This window comes from Bubalus bubalis, chromosome 16 (assembly GCF_019923935.1).
Source record: "Bubalus bubalis isolate 160015118507 breed Murrah chromosome 16, NDDB_SH_1, whole genome shotgun sequence".
In the NCBI taxonomy this organism is placed as follows: domain Eukaryota; kingdom Metazoa; phylum Chordata; class Mammalia; order Artiodactyla; family Bovidae; genus Bubalus; species Bubalus bubalis.
In genome coordinates this window covers 50,678,933-50,701,828 of record NC_059172.1, presented here as the reverse complement: position 1 = coordinate 50,701,828, position 22,896 = coordinate 50,678,933, and the positions used below count along the sequence as shown (strand labels likewise).

General features: G+C 54.6%; 1 protein-coding gene across 1 annotated transcript in view; it reads right to left on the bottom strand.

Annotated features, from left to right (window-relative positions):
• KCNC1 (potassium voltage-gated channel subfamily C member 1) overlaps positions 1–22,896 on the bottom strand; it is a 44,666-nt gene that overhangs the window by 4,908 nt on the left and 16,862 nt on the right. The window contains exon 2 of the mRNA XM_006042877.4: positions 5,363–6,296. Within this exon, the coding sequence (XP_006042939.1) occupies positions 5,363–6,296 (934 nt within the window). The remainder of the gene's footprint in view (positions 1–5,362; positions 6,297–22,896) is intronic.

The window sequence follows — 22,896 nt, the reverse complement described above, 5'->3', positions numbered from 1 at the left end:
GTAACTACACGCAGAAGTGATCCTTCTCCGTGTGCACACACTCGGCGTGCCCGCGGGCGGGACCACCACCCGTGTACACATCATGTCACTACAAAGAGGCAGTCAGTCAAAAGAGAAATGGACCAATCAGGTTTATTCGTAAAGCAAATCCAAAAAAAAAAAAAAAAAAATCCCATCATAATTTTGGAACTTAAAAAAAGTCTGTCGTACAAGATGGCAAAGCATTTCATGTACAGTGTGTTTCTTGACAGATCCCAGGGGCTTCACTCCCCAATTCACTCTGAACCAGAAAGGCTAGTTACCAGGGTAACTCTGATACCACGGGACTGGGGTTGGGGCCTCTCTGGGGAACTGGGCACTGCCTAACACTGGGGGTGTGTCTGAGGGCACACAGGTGTGCACACAGACCAGCCCGGCCCTTCCTCCCAGTCTGGCTGGACCTCCCAAGGGTCTCTGGGGAGAGGGGAACGGAGTTCAAGGGAGAAGACAGTGGATAGGGGAATGGAAGTTGGAGCCCATAGTACCCTGTACACATTTCCTTCTAGGGGAAAACAGTGAGTCCTACCAGGCAGCATCTCCATCTGGGGGGAGAGCCAGAACTTGCGATCTCTCCACTGGCCATTGCCTGCCAGCGGAGGTATCTACCGCCTGCAGGGCTCACCCAGGGTTGGGTAGCCGAGCCTGAGACCCTCCGTGTGACTCTGCCCCCTAGTGCCGTGCCCCTGGGGCAGCCAGCTCCCACAGCCTTTAGAGGACCTGAAGTTGAGGCTGGTTTCCCTGCAGGGGTCGGGCCAGGGGGCAGCTGAGTGGGCTGCCTGGGTGGGTGTGAATCAGACCCCCTTCCCTTCTCAGAGCCTGCTTCTTCTCTCAAACATGTCCTCTGAGAAGAGGCCGAGCCTGGGTGGGAGTGTTTGGGTCCTGCTCTTTGAAGGAGCCAGCCTCCCTGGGATGTGGGCTTATCTGTGATGTGGGGTGCTCTAAGAAACTGGGAACCATACTGTCCCTCCCCAGTTCCAGAGAAGGGCCGGAAAAGAGACTGGCCAAGAAGTGGCCAGCTCACCAAACCTGGGGAACTCATGAAAAAAGCCAGAGGCGCCAGCTCACCCAAGACTGCCCCCTCATACCCTGACCTTGTCCTTTAGATGAGATGGTCACCAGGTCCCTCAGTTCCCATCTGCTCCCCAGAAGGCTGTGAGCCCTGCCCTCCCTGGCCCAGGGCCCCTTGGCCCCCACTAGACCCGAGGGCCTGCGATGATGAAATGGCAGCATGGGCAGCGTCTCACAAAGATGGTTTCCAGGCTTTGAAATGGGCTGAGAGAGATGAGCGTCCGCGAGAGGGTCATTTTTTTTTAAACTTTGGAGCAAGGAGAACCCGATGTCCGGCCCTGAGCCAGCAGGCTGGCTTGTGTGCCCTGGTCTCCGGGCACCACCAAGGTACTTACTGTTCACACCAGCAGCGGGCGCCGGGGGCGCACGCAGGGCTAGGGTGGGGCAGGTGGGGTGGCTGGGAATTTCCTTGGGTTTAGCCCCCCAGATGGGGGCTGCCCAGCCTGGGGCTCAGGGAAAAAGCCCCAGGTTAACTGGGGACGGTCTGTGAGAGATACGAGCTGAGTACAATCACAAGAACCGGCACAAGTCATGCAACAGAACGAGGAGAGAGAGAGAGAAACATGATTAGTGGAGAGAGAGAAAGAGAGAGCATGTGAACAACACAGAAAAGAACACCCAGTCCTGGCCCTCAGAGCCCCTTATTTCTCCGCTCCTTCCCCCTGAGCCACCTGGGGGCCTCGCTGACCCCACTCAGGGCCCCCCGCTGCCCACCCTGGCCCTGCATCTGAGCAGAAACTTGGTTAGCCCCTGCAGAGGGGCCCTGCCCACACCTTGCCTGGTCACCCCTGTCCCAATCCCACTACCTCCCCTGCCCCAGGGGGTACACCACTTCCCGCACCCACTGCAGCCAGCAGGGGAGACGTGGAGGGCCAGGGCGGGGGCCGCTTTGGACTCAGCTGCTCAGGGCAGACCCTGGAGGCTGCAGGGGCAGCTCTGTCCCAGCTTGGGGCAGACCCAGACGGGGGTGCTTTTCAGGACCTCGCTGCTGCCCTAGGTGCTGATGGACAGGAAGGGGGAGGTCTGGCCACCACCCATCCCCTGTGCCAGCCCCTTGCTCACCTATGGTGGGACCCCACAGCCCCAGACGCAGCACCACAGAGGAGCAACCCACATCACAGGAGCAGAGATGGACGAGACACACGTGAAGGCACATGGCAGGACAGAGGGAGCACTCTGAACTGCCCAGAGCAGGTGGTCTGGGCCCCCGACTGCAGGTCGGGTAGGGACCCCCTTTCTGCAAGAGAAGCAGCTTCTCCTGGACTATCAACCCCAGCCCCTGACCATGGGGGTGCCATCCTGGCATCCTCCCATGAGACCCTACAACCCCTGCCGGGACGAATCCCCCAGACACTGGAGCCACGTCAGCCGTGATACCGAGGAGACCAGACACTTGACCTGAGGCTGCAGGGGAGACCAAGACGGGGAGGGGAGGGTGCTGCTGGCATGACTGGGATGGCTTGCCTGAGTCCTGGAGTCTGGCCCTGGGCAGGGGGTGCCCTCAGAGCCCAGCATGTTGCACTTTGCCCCAACCCAGGTTCTAAAGGTAGAACTGGAGTCTCACTGGGCCAACTGACTGCCCTTGGGGTGGAGGGCGGTTGTCAAGGTCTTGGGGACTGCATCTCAGCTCTCAGTTCCTATGGGGTCCAGCCTCCCATCACATTTGCCTTCCTCGCTTCTGGCCTCCCCCGCACTCACTCACCAACACACCCGAACCCCATGCCCACCAAGGAGCATAGCTGCAAGCAGAAGAGGAGGCCAACGGGAAGAGACTTGGGGATGCAGAGATAGGGTGACACCCCCTAAGGATCACACACTTATCCTTATCACTTGGGTGATAATTTGGGTCTCACACACCAGCTTTCAGAGGGAGGAAGGTTCTGGTGAGGGACCAGGCTCAGAGCAGGTCTGGGATGTCAAGACAGCACCCTTAGGAGCAATAAGAACTTGGGAAAGGGGAGGAGGCAGCGTGTGGGGGACGGGAGGGAGTGAGGCAGCTGGGCCCCAGAGAGAAGGGCTCTAAGTACCTGGCTTAAGCCAGGACAATCTGGATCCCTGAGACCTGGGGCCAGGGCAAAGAGGGTCCCAGGGCCAGGGCTGTTGTGGTGGTGGGGTGCAGGGGCTCTAGGAGGAGTGCACAGGCTTTCCGGGAAAAGGGCCTGTGTCCTGGGGCTAGCTGGTGTACATATCAGAACACACATCTGCACTCTGTGTGTGCACATGCATGCATGTGTACACGTGTGTGTGCATGTGTGTGTATATGTGTGCATGCACACATGCCCTCAGCACATGGAGAATACTAGCATTGTCTGGGACTGAAGGATTTGTGCCTGGCGGGAGTGAATCACTGGGGAGGATGGGACAGGGGGCCAAGGAGTGCTATGGTGATGCCACTCAGGCTCAACTCTTCCTGCTGAGGCCTGGAGTGAAGCTAGGGGCGAGGCCCACCCAGACCCTTTCCCAGAGCCCCAGGAATTTTCCTCGCCGTGATGGTGCTCCTGAGGTCGAACAGAAGGGCGAGATGATCCAAAGCAGAGAGGCGGGGCAGGGGCTTTCCACAGCCCATGCCTGGCTGGCTAAGCAGAAGCCACGCATTGGCCGAGGAGTCCAGCCCCACCCCAGGCCCTCCCATTCCAGCCTCTGAGACCCCTGCCCTGCTCCTGGCCCAGCCCAGAACACTAGCCACACTCCTCTCAGGTGTCTACAGGGATCCCAGGGAGTGGGGAGGGGTATGGGACCAGGTGAAGGGGCTAGAAAGACCTCAGACAGAGAGGTGGACTTTCGGGGTACCACTCTGGGCAGTATAGCTATGTGATGAAGCTGGATGAGGAGTAGGATGGGGTGGTGGGCCAGAGGGTGGGGCATCAGGGAAGAAAGAATCAGTCAGCCACTGGGGAGGCCATTCAAACCAGGGGACAACTTGCTCCTCTGGGGCTGAGGGAGCCTGCAGCCCTACCTCCTGCCCTGGGCACAGGGGTGTCTTCTGCAGACTAAACACTACCTGTCACTCACTCAGCCTCCCTCGCCCCGGCACCTCTTCTGAGTTCAGTGTTGTCATGCTTTTCTGGGTCATTCATTCCCTTCAAATCCCTGTGTCCACAGAATAAGTCGATGGTATTCCATGGGTAGAGGTAGACTATGGGCTTTTTATCTTCGGACCAGAGCCCCATGATCAACTTTATGTGCTATGTGCAGGTTCTCATAAAACTGAGATAGTCCCATAACGAACCACTAGCCATGGAATATGAGAATATATCCCACGGTGACTAGTATTGTTTCATGGCCCCCCCCCCCCGACCCCCACTGAATTCACGGGAAAGTGGGCGTACACTGGCTGGGATGTCGTGTATTGCTGCTGCAGTCCCTACCGCCGGAAACAGGGAACACTCTCAGTGGGAGGTTGTTGCTGGTCTGAAGCGCTTTCATCTAAGCTGCCCGGGTGGTGGCCCCCTCTAGTCCTTCGCTCACCAGCCGCTTCCATCAGAAAGAAGGCCACCGGAAACTCCCACTGGACCATCAACCCAAACAGACAACGTGAAAGCTAGAGTCACTCCAACAGGTTCCTAAAGATAAACGCTAAACTCTAGAGTGGTGGTAGAAGATGAGCTGGTTCCGCATGCTGTGGGGTGAGTAAGCTTGTTACGGAGGGCAAGAGGCGTCTCCGAGGACGCGCCTGGAGCTAGGCAGCCGGCATCGGAGCAGGAATGCTACTCAGCTATGGAGACAGGCTCTGCTGGGGGGTGAGAATCCTTGCTGCTGTCTCTGCAGGGACCTCCTGCCAGAGCCCAGGCACCATCCGTGCCACGTGCGCTGCCCGAAGGGAGCCGTGTAAAGACCAAATGGGCAGCCGTCTGGCATTTCCCAATCACACCCACCCCGCCCCGCCGTGACTCCGGGTCAGTGGCCTGAGTCAGCGACTCATGCCCAACTCCTGCCCATTGAGCAGCGGAGCCCCCGGGCTCCTGCTAAGAGAGTCCTCAGCAATCTCACGGGCCGTGGCATCTCTTCAGAACCCCACGAGACCAGTGTGGCAACCTCCTTACCGGGGGCCACCAGTGAGGTTCTAGCAGGCTCTCGCCTCGTGAATTTGGCTGCCCAGCATCTCCCTGGGCGCCCAGACGCCACACCTCGAGACTGAGCGTGGGGTCCAGAGTTACCCACGGAACTAAGGAAGCAGTCTGACTGAATCTGGAATCATCGCTACAGGGGGCAGAGGTGAAAGGTCAGATCGACATGCCTCTAAGAGGTTTCCTACCTGCTCTGTTAATTTCTAAAATTTCTTCCTGGGCCAGCGGGCATGTGTCACTCTGAGTACTGTGATGTGGAGAGTTTACGACAGATTTACAATAATTGGGAGATCCCAGCTGCGGTGGCCGCGGAATATGCTTCTTTTTTTTCTTTGGTAGTTTCTGCTTAGCCATGGCTAAGGAGTAATACATCCCGAAATTGTTCACGATGACGGGCACGGGCATGGCAATGGTCAGCACGCCCGCCAGCGCACACAGTGCTCCCACCAACATGCCGGACCACGTCTGTGGGTACATGTCTCCGTAGCCCAGCGTCGTCATGGTGACCACAGCCCACCAGAAGCCGATGGGGATGTTCTTAAAGTGGGTGTGCTCACTGGCGCTGGGGTCATTGGGCTGAGCCCCTATCCTCTCGGCATAGTAGATCATGGTGGCGAAGATCAGGACGCCCAGAGCCAGGAAGATGATGAGCAGTAAGAACTCATTGGTGCTGGCTCGCAGAGTGTGGCCCAAGACCCGTAGGCCCACGAAGTGGCGGGTCAGCTTGAAGATGCGCAGGATACGCACGAAGCGGACGACACGCAGGAAGCCCAGCACATCCTTGGCGGCCTTAGAGGACAGGCCACTCAGGCCCACCTCCAGGTAGAACGGGAGGATGGCCACAAAGTCGATGATGTTGAGCGAGTTCTTGATGAACTCCACCTTGTTGGGGCAGAAGACCACACGCATGAGGAACTCGAAGGTGAACCAGACCACGCAGACGCCCTCGATGTAGGTGAGGAAGGCCTCCGTCTCCGCCTCCCGGTAGTAGCGCACTTGCGTGCCGTTGCGCACGTTCTCGATCTCCGTCTTGTTCACGATGGGATTGAAGCGCTCGTGGGTCTCCAGGCAGAAGGTAGTGATGGAGACGAGGATGAAGAACAGGGAGGCAAAGGCCACATACTGTGGAGGAGAAACACACAGTGTCAGAGGGGAGGCCCTTCCCCCAAAGCAGAGAGACTGGGTACCTCTGGGCCAGGTCCAGTCTGGGGCCAGGCTGGGCAAGATGCCTGCAGGACGCCCCTTCTGACATGGGCCAGGCAGGCAGGCCACCGTTCCCTCTTCAGAGCGTGGAGTATGGGGTTAAGAGACCTGAAGGGTTAAGAGGCTGTGGTGGAGATTTCTGTCTTCACAAATGCCTTTCCTTTCTTCCTGGATGAGTGGCTAGACCATAATTTCCCAGCCTGCCCTCCAGGCTGGGTGGGGTCATATGACTGGTCTCAGGCCATCCGACAGTGCACAAAAAGGTGTGCGTGAAGGCCCGGCCTGGCTCACAAAACCTTCCTGCTCAACCTTTCATGCCCTCTCTTTCTCTGAATGCTGAAGCCCAAGGAAGCCAGCAGGGCCACCATAAGAAAGTAGCTGGGTCCCTGGAAAGAAAGACACCTACTAAATACACGGGTGGGAAATAAACTTCTACTTTGTTGAGATGTTGCACTCTACATGTGATTTATTAAAGCATTTAGCACCCCACCCCACCACTGATAAAAGTGACCTAGGTGGCTGAGGCTGAGGTTGGCAAAGAAAGGAGAGTAGGGAAGCTATGGTGGAGCCAGGCCCCTCAAAGGCCACATCTCCCATCTTTCTTCCATCCCTGCGCTAGGCTGTTCACTCTCTTTTTCATGGATCTGTACCTCATGCAGGCAGTCTCTTCATATTCTATCCTATGTTGAATTGCAAAAGATGTATCTTCCCCAAGGCCTTACACAACTCCTTTACCCACTTCTCTCTATTGTCCCAGGAACTCACATCATGGAAGTGAGTTACCCATCCTGGAGATACGGAAATAAAGACTAAATGGTCATTTGTCAGAGATACTGGGTTGTAGATTCAGGCATAAGAAGGAGAATTGGACCAGGGGTCCTCAAACACACCATAAACCATAGAGATGGCTTTGCTCCTGCTACAGCCGGCTGGCCCCAGGGGAAGGAGGTGGGTGGGAGGAAGGAAGAAGCTGCTGGGGAACTAAGGTTTTCCAAACATATGTGGGTGCCTGGTCCTCTCAGATCCCCCACCTGGGTGAGACGAAATGGCCAGGATAACCCAGTCTGTCCAGAATGGCCTGCTCTGGCCCCACCCCCTGGGAGAGGTTCAGGAGACTTTGTGGTCTGGTTTGGTCACCCTTATCCCCATCTGATGACCACTGGGCTTCTCTAAGCACAAGCAAACACGGGTGCCCTAGGAAAGAAAATCAAGCAGCTGTCAGAGTTTCAAACCTTCCAGCTCAGACTGAATTCCAGACAAGGGCTCGTCTTACAGCCTCCAGTCTGGGATCATGGAACTTTAACACTGCCCTTGGTAGAGGAATCCTGGCCAGGGGGTTCTCCTCCAGGAACCCAGCATTCATGTTCCTGCTGCTTCCCCACCTCTGGACTCCCCTTCTCCCAGCCTGTCAAGACAGACCATGAACTGTGCAAGGCCATCTCCCTGGAGGCAGTTCTGGGCTACAAACTAGAATGGGTGGCAAGTTCATTCTCCAGAGCTGCCTTCACAGAAAACTTCAAGGAGTGCCAAGGTGCCACTCTTTATTTGCCACAAGAGGCAGCCGTGCTGCTTCTAGTAATTTCTTTGGCTTGTATTGACGTACCTCCCCACTTGGTGGTGACCCTGTCTGGGTTGACCATGGCCATGAGACCTGACACCCAACCTAGCACAGATCTAGAAATGAAGAACTGTGTGGACCTGCAAAGACATTCCAGGTTGAGAGAAAGGGAGAGGAGAGGGGAAGGGGCAAAGTCAGCATTTTAGAATATCAGAGTAAGAGCAGCCTTTAGAGATTATCTGGTCCAAGACACTGCATGCTATAAATGGGAAGTCTGGAGCAAAGAAACAGGAAATGATCTACCCAAGCCACTCATCATGGCATGCTGGCTCCTGCTGGCTTTAGAGAGTCATGCAATTTTCAAAAACTTGATCCTAGGCTACTATTGAGTGTGACCCCTCTGCCTTCTTCCTTCCATCCATCATTCCTTCTTCCCTTTCTTTGTTTCTTCCTTTCTTTCTCCCTTTCACCCACTCATTCTTCCTTCCTTCTACCCTCTCTCCCTCCTTTTTATCCACATATCCATTCATCCTTCTTTTCTCCCTTCTTCTATTCCTTCCTTTGTTCCCCCTCCCTTCTCTCCCTCTTTTCCATCCGACATGCATTTATTCATTCGTCTCTTCCTTCTCTCTTTTTCCTTCCTCCCTCCCTTCCTTCCTTCCACCTACCCATCTATCTACCTGTCCATCCACCCACCCATCCATACTTTCTTCCTTCCATTCCTCACCAAGCACCAGGCTATGCCCAGCACGGAGTGCAATAAGACCTCAGCCCTGCCCCCAGGGAGCCCCCCGCACAGCTGAAGATAAAGGACACACACAGAGACAAGTAAAACGCAGGGGACTGAAAAGGTGAGCCCCCATCAGCTCTGTGAAGTACATGGAGTTTGGACAAGATGAGGGCAGTGCAGGGACTTAAGCCAGGTTTTCCAACTCCAGAAATAGCACTTTAAGGGTCCAGATAGTGCTGACCTGGGACACCACAGGGGCAGGCCAGGAAAGCAAACTGGAAGCAATTGGAAAAGGTCACCAACTCCAATCCAGGTTCATCCAGCTCCAGCACTTTTTCCTTTAGCAGTTGTCAAAGCTCTTGGAGCCAAGAACATATCGCCAAATTCTGGGTATTTGGCCTCAGATTCCCTCTGAAGGGCCCCGTCTTAGAGCTTGGAATTCACAGCCCAGACTCCCAGGGCCAGGTCACGTTCCTGCCCTGGTCTTTTTGAGAGAGGAGAGGAACATGGACACTGTGAGTATCTAAAGGATGCCGAGAGGCTGGGCCTGCTGCATCTCCGGGCTCCTGATCCCGGCCAGTGGTGGAAGGCAGCAGGTGCTGCCTCTCCTCTCTGCTCCATCAGCCATGGCATCCCCTTCTTAAATTGTCCCCCAGCTGTCCTCCTCTGTCCCCTCCACGCACATGGGACTCTCTTTCAATGGGGTCTCATAAAAGCCAGCATATCATAGGCTTCAATCTCAGCCACGAGTGCAGCATCCACCCAGTTATCAGAGGGGGCAACCACTGGAATCCCAGCTCTCTGCTTGGCCATCTGGCCACAGAGAAAAGCCCCGACTTCTCAGCCTAGCCTGTGAGGCTCCCTGTGCCCTGACCGCACTGACTTCCCAGGAACCTCTCCCTGCAAGCACCCAACATTCTTGCCACATGCAGATCAGATCAGATCAGATCAGATCAGTCGCTTACCCTCTGCCATTTCTGACCTTCCATCTCTGTGTCTCTGCACCTGCTGCCCTTTCCTCCAGGGTGTTCCTGCTGATCTCCACGTGGAAAAACCCATCCACCTATCAGTGCCCCACTAAGTAGCCCTTCTCTTGGGACACCTCTCCCAGGGAGACTTCTTCTTGGCCCTGAGGCCCTTAGGAGGCAGCAAATGAAGTCCCCCCACCCCACCACCCAAGGAGCCTCTAAATTTCCCCCAGGGAGGCAGCGAGGCGGTCTCCAACTTGTGTTCATTAGTGCTTGGGGAGCCTCACAGGAACAGCCCAGAGAGGGCACTGATGTCCCCGGGGGCTTCTCACTTCCTCCCAGGTGCCCTCAAAGCCCTCAGAGCTCTACACCCATTGGCTCTTCTTGAACAACAGGTCCTGACAGGAAAACTGAGGCCCAGGAAGCGGTCAGGTCTTCTAAAATTAGGATAGACAAATCCTGGGTTCTCAGGGATCAATGGCCATCCCTTTCAGAGTCTTTCCTCTTTGGGCCCCAGAGACCAAGGAGTGGGGGTGCCGGGGTGGGCAGCAGCGATCAGCCTTAGAGTCAGATACTAGGACTTCTTCCCCAGAGGAGCTGGGGAGGTTGTAAGTCAGGCTTCCTAGACTCTGCTGCAGGCACCTAGTCCCTTGTCACAGGCAGGGCCCCAGCAACATCTGGGTCCAAGTGGGCCCTTTGGATCACTGTGGAGGAGAGCGCCCCAGCTTGCTCAGACTGCCACAATCTCCTAAGCCTAGCGACTAGCAAGTCAGCCCCAGCGCATCAAAGCCAAAGCAAGAGCCCATGGCCAAGCGAGTTCCTAGTGCCCTCCCACCCATCCTCAGGGAAGCTGAGCCAGAAAGGAGAGAGGAGAAGCTTCCAAAGCTAAAGGCCTAGAGCTCCCTGGTGGTCTAGCCATTAAGAATCTGCCTGCCAATGCAGGGACACGGGTTTGATCCCTGGTTTGGGGAGGCCCCACATACCGTGGACAACTAAGACTGTTCACCACAGCTATTAAGCCTGTGCCCTAGAGCCCACGAGCTGCAACTACTGAAGCCCGCATGCCCCACAGCCTGTGCTCTGCAACAAGAAAAGCCGCCGTAATGAGAAGCCCGAGCACCCAATGAAGAGCAGCCCCGACTCGCCACAACTAGATAAAGCCTGTACTGGGATGGACCCAGTACATCCATTAAAAAAAAATAAGCTAAAAGGCCTACTGTGCACCTTTAACCTTCCCACAGACCTGGTGAGACAGGTGGTTGTACCTTATTGTGCCAAAAAGGAAACAGGTTCAGGGACTACACCAAGGTTTAAGGCTAGTGATGAAGCTGAGGCTTGGACCCAAGTTGATCTGGCTCCATTGTCTAAGCTCTGTCCACCACCAGAGATGCCAAAGCTTTGGGGGCTAAAAACACAGCTCTGTGCTCTAGGGAGCTGGCCTTGATTGTGTCTGGATGGCTCAATCTTGGGGCTTGACATCCATAGCTTGGACTCCCTGAGGTCAGGTTATGTCTGTCCCCAGTGAGAGAGAACCAGGATACCTGAATGCACAGGCTGGAGCCCAGAATGCCTGAAATGGTCTTGGGCCTCAGTGCCCAGCACTTGCTAGTGCCTGGGGCGGGGAGGCTGCCCCATCTTGCTCGGGGAATCAATGCCGACAGCAGCCTCAGATGGCCCAGCCTGCATCTCTTTCTGGCCCACCGTGTCCTGGCAGACCCAGAGAGGGCAGGCTGAGAGATGACCACAACTTGTTCAGGGAGCTCAGCCAGAGGGACAGGGTGGATGCCCAAGGATGGGGAGTTCCCAGAATCAGCTGACCCCTGGCAGGGAGGGAACCTCTGCCTGGCAGGCCCAGGCAGTGAGCCTTAGGAGCCATCTCTGCAGCACCCTGGGCTGGCACATGGAGTCCAAGCTATGGGTGTCAAGCTCCAAGATCGAGTCATCCAGACACAGTTCAGGCCAGCTCCCTGGTGCACAGAGCTGTGTTTTTAGCCCCAAAGCTGGCTGGAATATAGGAGCTGCCGTCAAGGGCTGGGCACCTGAGGACGGTCACCCCCAGACACACACTGCTGCCCAGAGTAGGCATCTGACCCGTTACCTAAGCACACACCTGTGACAAGTGACCACACAAACTACAGCCCAGGGTCCTGACCACACACACAGGAAACACAGGGCAGGCGGATAGTACTGGAACACATCACTGCCCATCGGGCACGAACACCCAGGCGCCATACCATGAGGCACACACCCACACAGCCCACACACTCCCTGTGCGTATACACTCAGAGCACATGGATGGTCACCACACAGCATACCTCCTACAAACACCCCGAATGCCAGGCGTAGCTGCACAGCTGGCCCCTCCTCTGCCCGCTTCACCCCTGCTGGGTGTGACTGACTCAATGTCTGACTCTCCCACAGGATGGCAGTCCCAGCCCGCCTCAGCCTCCCCAGCCTTCCCTGATGCCCTCAGCCTGCCTCCCTGCCCAGACTCCTGGATTTCCCATCCCTAGACCTGCCTGTCACCCACCAATTCCTGATTTCCTGCCATTTGCCAGACCCTGTCCTTTCTCCCCAGCCCACTCCAGCAGCAGTAGCTATATGCCCCCACTCCCAGGACCCAGACCAGCTGGAGGGCCAAACCTCCTGAGATTCTAGTCTAACAGGCGGCCACAAAGGGAGCTTTGCCTGGCAGCCCAGGGCCAGCCATCACCCAGTCTGGCCAACCTCAGAGGCCACTCTGTGAAATTTCAAGACAGTGCAGGCAATATTGCCTGATAAGGCAGCATAAACCCAAACTGGTAGTTCTGGCTTTTCTTCTTTCTTTTTTTCAGAATCACAAACTGTGAGAGACCCACCAATTGTGTTCTAGAAAGAGGTAGCCATGGCAACAGAGAGAGGCATCCTGTTGCTATGGTAACCAGGGTGGTGAGACTGTTGGCTGTAAAGTCAGACAAACCTACTAACGATCTGTTGACTTAAGAAGATGTTTTATAAATCACCAAGTTATTTTTATCGTAACCCCACCCCTAAAACTATAAATCAGAAAGGCAATTTACTATCTATTAAAATGACCAAGATGTGCTGTGACTTTCATTATAAATTATTTATATCACAGTCATCTTTAGAAAATTGTGCTTGTCTTTCAGAACTGTTCAGGGGTTCACCGCGGGGAATCTGTGTTCTTGCAGTTTGGCATTCCAGAAGCAAGGCCATGGTTGTGATGTGGTGCAGGGGCCAACATGCTGATCTGGCTGTTCCCTTGCTGTGTGACCTTGGCAGATCACCTCCCCTCTCTGAGCCTCAGTTTCATCTTGGTACAGTAGGGCTGGACTTGGTCACTTCTGAGGATTCTGACACTGGGCAAGGATGCGGCCAGTGGGACTAATCAGGGGAGCCCTGGCTGGTGTCCAGGCCCCAAGCCCCTAGAGGCATCAGGTCAGTTTTTCTGCCTAATTAAATCTGCCCAGCAGGGGTGTACAGCGTTTGAGTTAATCCATGCGGAGTCAGTGATGCAGAGCAGGCGGGATGGCCAATTGGCCTAAATAAATTGTCAGTCGAGTTGAGTTTGGAAACTGAATTAGGCTTGCCTGGACTTCCTTGGGCTGGACATGCCCACACTGTGCTGGCCTAGCTGAGGGCTCTGAGGGGGACAGGAGGCTCTTTGGGGTCCATCTCCTTTTTGGTCCATTAATAAATGCCTCCACTATGACTGCCCAGTCAGAGGCCTGGCTGCATCCTGAGTGCTCTGTCCAGCATCCGCATTCCAGCCCTGGTCCTTCTCACCAATACTGCCCTCTTGGCATCCAGTTTAGGGAGCAGCAGGCAGGAGATGCTTCCCATTGTACTACCTGGAGAGTGTGGACGGGAGTGTGTAAAAGTGTGTGCAGAGAACATGCCGCATGGAAGGTCTGTGTGCTGGGGGAGGCGTGCAGGGGAGGGTGAGAGGTGGTGTGTAAATGTGGAGTGGGTGTGTGCGTGGTGAAGGTGTGTCACCTGCTTATGTGACCTGACTCTAGGTGCGTGTCAGAGGCTCGTGTAAATGGTCACTGTGTGTGATTCATATAGGTGGTAGAAAAGCATTTGTGTGTGTATAAGGACATGCATGGGTGTGATGTGTGTGTGTGTAGGGACATGTATGTGGTGGTGTGTGTGTATGTGTGTGCACATCTCCTAGGAGAATCAGGGTCTGCTGGGCACTCTGGACACATGTTCTGAGTTGAGACCATGACCCTTGTCCATGCCAGAGACAGTCCCTCACACTAGTCAAGGGCGGTGGTATCTCTTCCCTGGGACGGTCTCTGACTGAGAAAAAGCGGGTAGACAGGGTGGAGGTAGCCAGAGGCCACTGCACCAGCCCAGAGAAGACCACGGGGGAGGGCTGTGCCCAGATGGGAATCCCCTCAGCCCCCTTCACTGCGCCACTCAGTCTTGGGAGCCAGGCTGGGCTGCTGGGAGAACGGAGGCCAGAAAAGGTCTTGTGCAGACTTTGGGGAACCCAGACTCTTCCAGTGGGACAGCAACCCACTTCAAGGAATTCATCCTCCAAACCCCAGACCCAGGGCTGAAAGGGCTGCCTCAACCTCTGGGGAGGCAGAGGTTCTGTGTTGTTTTCACTCCAAGATGCACATTTTGGAAATGAAACTATGTCACAAAATACAGACACCCTTAAAAGAGTATTTCTTCCCAACATGCTGTTATTTAGCTCATGGCATGTTGAATATGGTACCCTGACTTGGGAAAACACTAGAAACCAGAAGAACAAGACAGAGGGGGCCCTCACAGGTTTTTGGCCCCAAAGCAGCTTGTATGGCAGGAACCTGGAGATGGAGGCAGTGCGAGGGAAGGGACCTGCCCGAGGTCACGGAGCTCTCAGGGTGGAGCAGGGGTATGAGCCGGGTTCTCCTGAAGCGTCAGTTCTGGGCCTCCGTCATCGCAGCCTCTGAGCCTTTGCTTATTTAACGCCCCCTCTCAGGCCTCTGCTCTCAGGGTCCTGCCTGCCTTCTAACTCCCAGGTCAAAAGCAGCACACATTTGTTTTGTCAAAGGAGGCAGCCGCTAGAGCAGAAACGGCTGGACCTCGAGGTGAGACCAGCCTGAGTTTGGAGCCTGGCCCGGCTGGTGACCTTGGACAGCACCCCTTTCTGAGCCTTCATTCCTGGACAGGGATGGGGTAGATAATATCCCCTGCCTCTGGGTGGCTGTGATTAAGATGAAACAGCACACAGAAAGAAAGAAGGAGGTGTCTGAGCACGTTGCTTCAGTCCCCATGAACCAGAGGTGGACCTCTCCCAGCTCTGGCCCTCTCCCATCACAACAGCACCCACAGCATCAGAGCACGTTAGATGTAGAAGCTGAGAATCTTATGGTCAGGGAATTGCTGAGCTGGAGGCACCTGGGAGACTCAGGCGGACCTGCCCCCCATCCCCACTGCCATCACAAAACGGCACCCTGGTCCTTCAGAGAGTCACCCCATGCCCGCGCTCAGCCATACAACACAAGTGAGGCCGAGTCCACACTCCTGCCTGAGCCTGCCCGTCAGAGGCCAGCCCTGGCCCCTGAGGACAAGGGAGCCGTGTGTCCTGAGAGACCAGTGGGACAGGGTCAGGGAAAAGTTTCTGGATTTAGCAACAAGGCGAACTAGGTGGGAGGGCTAACCCAGAGCCCCCAGAATCATGGAAGGGAAGGCAGGGAGTAATAGGCCCTCTCTGGGGCATTTGGTATGGCACAAAGGAGGCAGGGGTGGGTAGAGGCCGCTGTACTGGGGAAGCAGGACTGAGCAGAGACTCAAATGCAGAGTCCTGGGCTGCACACACAGCAGTGGGTGGGTCCAGACATTTATCTTTAGTCTATGTCCTCCGTGGCTCTGATGCTGCCAGCCCCGTCTTGGCCTTTGGGATCCACGAGGCCAGTGAGACCTAAGTGCCAGGCAGCTCTGATGCACAAGGGGCCTCTTCAGCCTGAGATCACACTGGGGGCTGGGAAGCAGGCGGCATGGCAGAAGGGAGAGAGTCCCAGGCTTGACTTCTGAGACCCGAGTTCAAATCCCAGCTCTGCCACTGGCTGTGTGAGGGCAGGCAAGTCACTTTGCAGAGGCTCAATCCCATCCTTCTTCAAATGGGGACAATCATAAGAACAATAACACGCCCCAGGAAGCAAGGCACAAGGAGGCCCCGGGGGGAAAGGCCAAGTGTCTAGGGCTTTCCCAGATCCAGGGTGGAATTCCAGGGCAGGGAGAAACCCCAAGACTGCCAGTTCCCTTGCACACTGGTATTCCAGGAGCTGGGCCAAGGCTTCCCTCCACAAAAATCCAAACACAGCATTTTGGGTTTTTTCCACCCAAATTGTTGGGGGTGGGGGAGTGATTGCAAGGAACAGCAGCAACAGCTAAAGGGAGAAATGTGTCTAACTTTAGGTTTTTTCCCTCTAATTTTTTTTGCTCCTGTTGCAACTACTTGCCTGCAAACAACAAACCAGAAGAAAATGACAGCCTTGTGGAGAGCCAACGCCTGGCCCCTCAGAGCCTGTTTCCATGGGTTGCAGCCCAAGATGGGGCCATGTCCCAGACCCAGCACTGCGGGCTCACGCTGCTCAGAGTGAGGGTGATTAACAGGCCCACTTCCGTGGGGTCTTCCATGTGAGCCCCAGCCTGAGGGCTGTGAGGAAATGAGGCTTGACGGGAAAGGACACCCAAGGTCACACAGTGAGCTCCGGGCTTCCCGGCCCTAACTCGGGAGACAAAATGATGATGGAGCTTCCTGGTGTCGAGCAGGCTTCCTGGGGCTCTCCTAGCATCGTGTCTCATGTAAACCTCACGCCAGCCCAGGGAGGTAAGTTCTGCTGTTATTGCTGCTTTTCTGACGATGAGTATGGGGTTTAGGGAAGAGAAGATTCTTGCTCCAGATCTCAGAGGTTCTCAGTGGCAGGACTGGTTTTGCTTCAAAGCCCTGCATTTCAGACCCTCCAAAGGCGCCTTAGACATCCATGGGAAACGTCCACAGTGCAGGTTGGCCTGGCTGCACCTATGAGATGAATGAGGCTGCTCCAGCTTGGTTTCGACCTCAGTCAGCCACAAGCCCTGGAGCCTCAGAGGAGCAGGGCTGTGTGGTCGCAGAGCTCCCCTGCCATGCCTCAGGCCAAGAAGACCAGGTGTCAGGGCCCCAGAGAAGGTGCCCTTCCCACCCGCTCCTGTGACCTGAGGGTTCCTGCTGGAAAATGGGCAGTAAACATCTTCCATTAGCATCTTTTAAATTTTTTTGTTTTTTATTTTTGGCTGTGCTGGGTCTTCGTTGCTGCACGCGGGCTTTCTCTAGTTGCGGTACATGGGCTCCTCATTGAGGTGGCCCCTCTTGCTGTGGAGCACGGGCTCTAGGCAGAGCGGGCTTCAGGAGCTGCAGCACATGCAGCACACGGGCTCGGTAGTTGCGGCTCTCGGGCTCCAGAGCTCAGTAGATGTGGCGTTTGGGCTTAGTTTCCCCTTGGCATGTGCGGATCTTCCTGGACCAGGGATCAAAGCTGCATCCCCTGCACTGCAAGGTGGAAGCCCTCCCATTAGTATCTTAAACCTGGAGGAATACCAGCCTCCCACAAAGGAAATTCCTCTTCTAGTTTAGGATATAGAACTATGTCTGTTTCCGGATGAGCTTGTCTACTTTCCTATTAGCAAATGATGACTTACGGAACCCTTCATATTTCCTCTTTTGCTCTGACTGCCAGGGAGCTCAGTTAAATTTGATGCTCAATGCTGAACCCATCATTTACCTGGGTATGAAAGTGAAAGTAAAGTCACTCAGTCTTTTCCGACGCTTTGCGACCCCATGGACTGTAGGCTACCAGGCTCCTCTGTCCATGGGATTTTTCCAGGCAAGGATACTGGAGTGGGTTGCCATTTCCTTCTCCAGGAGATCTTCCCAGCCCAGGGATCGAACCCAGGTCTCCCACATCATAGGCAGATGCTTTACCATCTGAGCCATCAGGGAAGTATAGAGAGTTGCTATTTCTTGTTTTCATTATACAACTCATTTTCTTTTCTTTCCTTCCTTATTTCTAAGGATTCTGTTGTATGTGTGTCTCATGGGCCTCAAACCTTCTTGTGCCACAGACCAGAATAAGAAACACCTGATGAGACTCCCAGATGAGGAAGTGAGCTGGAAGGCACTCCCTTTGGGGCTGGGTCAATAACCCAGAGCAGATGTCTCTGCTGGTGACCACCAGTGACAGGTGCTCCTGAGACTACATTCTGTCTTTGGACAGCTATCCAGACAGGCATTTCTTACTTAAGCCAGCCTCCCTGCCTTTTTCTGCCAGGGATCCCAGTTTTGCCCTGTGGGGTCACCAGGACACTTCCTCCCTCTGACAGCCCTGCCCACACCTGCAGATAGGCCACAGGGCCCACCCTGAGCTGTCCCCTCCGTGTGCCAGGCTTCCTCTGGCTCCATTCATGCTTCCTGTCTTGGGCCAGCTCCCGACCTGTTTCAGAGCCTGGTTGTGTTAGGCACCCGCTTGCAGGTGGCCACATGGATGGCACGCTTTTTCAGTGCTCACAGCCGCCTCAGTGGTGAAAGTACTGAGCTCTGTTGAGCCTCACTGACCTCTGCTGTAAAGGAATAATGACTACTCTTGCAAACATGATCTCATTGATTTTTAAAAACCTCCCGAGGGCAGGTGTCATTAACTCCACTTAGCAGATGAGAAAATTGAGGTTCAGAGTGGTTAAGATGTGTGCAAAAAAATTAATAAATAAAACCCCACACAGCTGGGAAGCGATAGGCAGAATTTGAAACCAGGTCTCTCTGATGCTAAAACCACCATACTCCAGGGCTTCCATTTATAAATCTCTTTCATATCCATCCAGGCAACCCTTGGACGAAGACATTTGTCTACCCATTATAATGTCATAGGAACAGCTGGCTAAAGTTTACAGTATCTTCACATTTTGAATCCCATATAAGCACCGTGCATGCGCGTGCGTGTGTGTGTGTGCACGCTCTCTCTCTCTCTCTCTCACACACACACACACACACACACACACACTAGCTAGGCCATCAGCAGGACAGCCTTTATTGCCCCCATTTGACAGATGAGAAAACTGAGGCTCCAAGTTCTATGAAGTGTCCACTAGGAATCCACAGTGAAATTTTCCCCTAGGGCCCACTTATGTTTTTGCACTGAGTCAAGGGTCCTGACTCCCCATAGGGTACGCATGTGTGTGTACATGTGTGTGCATGTGTGTGCATGTGTGTGTGTTGAGGGACACAAAAAGATGACCCCAAGAGGGACAGGTCAGGGAGGGCAGTGGACACAATCCAGGTGGGACCACAGATGACTGCCCACCTGTGTTTCCTCCAAAAAATGTTTAAGCTTTACCTCAGGCCTGTGCCAGGCACTGGGTACAAGGTGAGCAAAAACAAGCCATAGGTCTTGCTGGGGGAGACTGACATTTATCAAATAACCAGGCAGGCAAATACATATTTGTATGAGGAGATGAGGACTTGGGGGGAATGCACACAGCAGTCGATGGGCTTTTAACAACAATCCTGGGGGTTGGAGGGGCCCTAGGAGGAAATGACGAAGGTACAGGGGTTGGAAAGGTGGGTAAAAATCACTAAGGAAATGCAAGGTGCGAGGACGAGCATTCTAAGCAGAAAGAACAGGAACAATTCCCCGTCCTTGCCTTCCTTGACCATCAGCAGCCTCTAAGACAGCTCACCACTCCCTCTTTTCTGTCACACTTTCCAGGTCCCCACAGTCTCTTGATTTTCCTCCCACCTCACTGGCTGCTCCTTCTTGACATCCCTGGCAATCTCGTCCCCAGCCTCTAACTTGTGGGGTGCTCCAGAGTGCAGTCCTTGGTCCTCTTCTCCATTGACACTCATTCCCTTAGCGACCCATCCAGTTTGAAAGCTTAAATACCATCACCTATTCAAATACCACTAACTGCACACTCCCAAACGCTTATCTGCGTCAGGACTCCAGCATCCAGCTCCCTCGCGGCTCTGTGGTGGAGGTCTACTAGTTGTCTCTGCAGCTCAGCACGTCAAATGAGCTCTTATATACCACCCCCACTGCCGGCAGCCTTCTGCATTGCAAGAGATGGCAACTCTATTCTCCCAGGACATTCTTGCCAAAAAACCCTGGAGTCATCCTTGACACCTCTCTTTCTGTCACACCTCACATTTAATTGTAAGGAAATCCTGTTGGCTCAGATCTAAATAAATCCAGAATCTGACCACTTCCCACCACCACAATTACCACCCCATCCGTAGATTTACGGTAAGAGCCTCTTAACTGGTCCCTCGGCTTCCAATATTCCTGGAGCTCTAGGAGTGTTTTCAACACAGCAGCCACATGATCCTTTTAAAATGTAAATCTGATTGTGTCATTTCTCTGCTCAAAACCCTGCTTCAGCTCCCCGTTTCTCTTGGAGGAAGAGCCTCACAACACCCCGAGGTCCCCACAGGATTGGGTCCTCCATTTGCCTCCAAGCTCATCTCCTATCGCTGTCCTCCCTGGCTTGTTCCAGCCACACCGCCTCCTCAAACACAATCCTTAAACCTGCCAGACACACACCTGCTTTAGGGCCCTAAGGTGCCCTTCCCCAGCGTCCTTGTGGCTCATTCTCCTGCCATCGCAGGCAGCCCACTGACCACTCTAAAATGTCAGCCAGCACCCCGTGCAGATCTGATTCTCCTTCTTCTGCTCGCCCCATGGAGCATGTCCCCCTTTGTCAAACACTAACTTTCCCCCAGCTTTACTGAGGTACGAGGTATGTACAGTAACATTCACCCATTCTAAGCATCCAACTGGACAACGCTGGCACTTCACACCATCCAATTCGCTCATTTTCATGTCTATTGTTTGCCTCTCTCCCCCTTAGCATGTAAGGCCCATGTGGCGGCCAGGGCAGGGCTGGTCCTGCCATTAGACTCAAGTCACACGCTCCACACTAGTGGGGGAAGAAGGGTCCCTTCCTTGGGAACCAGGGGCACAGCTAAGCAAGAGCACAGCTTCCCATCCTATGCATCTGCTTGTCTCAACCCATCTGTCTACATGGTGGGCACAACAACTCCCTTAGCTTCCTCAGGAGGTGACCACCTCCTCTGATGCCCACTTTCCCTTGCCTGCACGGGCAGTGCATGCAGTCACAGGCTCACTAACACAGCATCTGCCTCTACCCTGCAACACGCACAGTCGTTGGCTTCGAACTTGTGTTTACACCAGCACTGGCCACACTCACAGCAGATTGACATCCACGCTGGTAAAAGCATAATCTCTCTCCAGGAATCCGTGACGAACCTGGCCTCGGATGCAGTCACTAATCATTTCGCTGTGTTGTCATCAGCTTCATTCCCACAGAGGTGGTGTGTTACACTGGTGAGGGGCACTGTGACCAAGAGCAGATCCAGGTCTACACTGGCAGTGGGTATACTTGTTGACAGCAACTCCTGTCTACACAGGTGGCAGGCCCAATCACACTCATCTCTTGTCCAGGGGCACAAAGACAGATACCGGCTGAGAACATGAATGACGGGAATGGGCACAAGGGCACCAAAGTTCCTTTTCAGAAGCCAGACAGAGTCTCCCCTCCCAGCAGGCTGCCAGCTGAAGGCGCTTGCTGTGGAATTCAACAGCCTGAGTCCTGCCTAGGGGGCAGAACTGTCATGGGAACATGAAATTCAAAACCCGAGTGCAGGCCCTGGGGTGACGATGCTGGAATCTGGGACACATGGCGAGGAGATGAGACCACGTCTATTCCCAGCACCTCGAGATCACTCAAGGTGAGGAGAGACTCGGGCTGTGTGACTCCCAGTGCCGCCCGCCCCCTCCCCACCCCACACCCGGGCCTGGCCCAGCCAGCCTGGACTTAAAAAAGCACCAGGAAATGTCACTTTCTTTTTGAGGAGGGGCAATGGGAGGAGAAAGGCCAGGCAATTCAGCTGCTGGCCTATTCAAAGGTAGGGAACAGTGACACTGCCCTCAAATCCTGAATCTTGTTTCCTACCCAAGTTGGATGAAATGCCAGCCCCTGCTTTAGTGGATGGAGCACTGTCTAGGGCCAGCCCAGAGGCCCCAGCCTGCCCGGCAGCCCCAGCCAAGGCTCTGCTGCGGCTGTATGACTCCTGTGTTTGCCCAAGCCAGGGCCAGGCCTGTGGCCTGAGCAGGCTCAGAGACTCAGAGGCTGCGGCTGAACCAGATACCATCCGCTGTGCTGGGCTGCTGTGCTAGGCTGGCTCACGGCGGTAGCTCTAGACTCAGGGCCAAATGTTCGGCCTGGACGATGCCCTCTGCCTGGTACCATTGTGCTGCCATTTCCCCATCTGCAAAATGAGAGGGGGCTCAGACCCGCTCCAGTTCTTCTTGTAGGATCCCCACGTTACCCGTAAGAACACCCCAGTCCTACCAGAGACACAGCGTGGACGAGAGACAAGTGAGCGTGGAGTCTTCCATCCGGCGAGCCACGGATGCAGCTTTCACTCACACGGTCATTCATTCAAGCTTCGTACATTCACTGAGTGCCTATTTTACTTTGCACAGGAACCTCCAGAAATCACAGCTTTAAATAAAGCTTCCGGCACTGGGGAAGGCGCATAGTAGGGATTCAACAGCGGGTAAAAACATCCTCTATGTGCTACATCCTGAGCTGGATTCATCACCAGCACTCCCACTGCCCCATCTCATTGACCCCTGCGCCATTTCAGAGGTCCACGCTGCAGTTACCACCCCAATTTCACAAAGAAGGAAACTGAGGCTCAGGGAGGTTAAAGAAGTTGCCCGTGATCAGACACCTGGAAGGTGATGGAGTTAGGATTTGAAACCCAGCTTTCCATGACTCCAGAACACATGCTCTTAACCACACGCCTCATCCCTGGATAAACACTGACTGAATGACTGCCTGGGTGAATGAATAAAACTTTGTATTGGGGCAAGTATGGGTTCATGAGTGTCCGAGCCCATGAGCGTGGGGAGCATGCGTGTGCGGATGTTTATGTGTTTGCATGTGGAGCTGTTTTATGGAAAGACTCTCCCTGTTGTCTTGGTCTTGTGTGTGCTAGAGCTATACTTAGCTGTAGCCGTGACTGTAATGAGCAGTTAGCAGCACACCAGGCACTCTCACTGGGACCTGGTTTCCCAGGGAGATCGCCGGGACCAGTGTGTGTGTGTGTGTGTATGCGTGTGTATGCAGCGGGTGCAGCCTGGTGCTGGGGATCGTTGAAGCAGGGCTTGGGGAGGGGGCCTGGTAGGCTCAGCACTATGCCTTATGCAA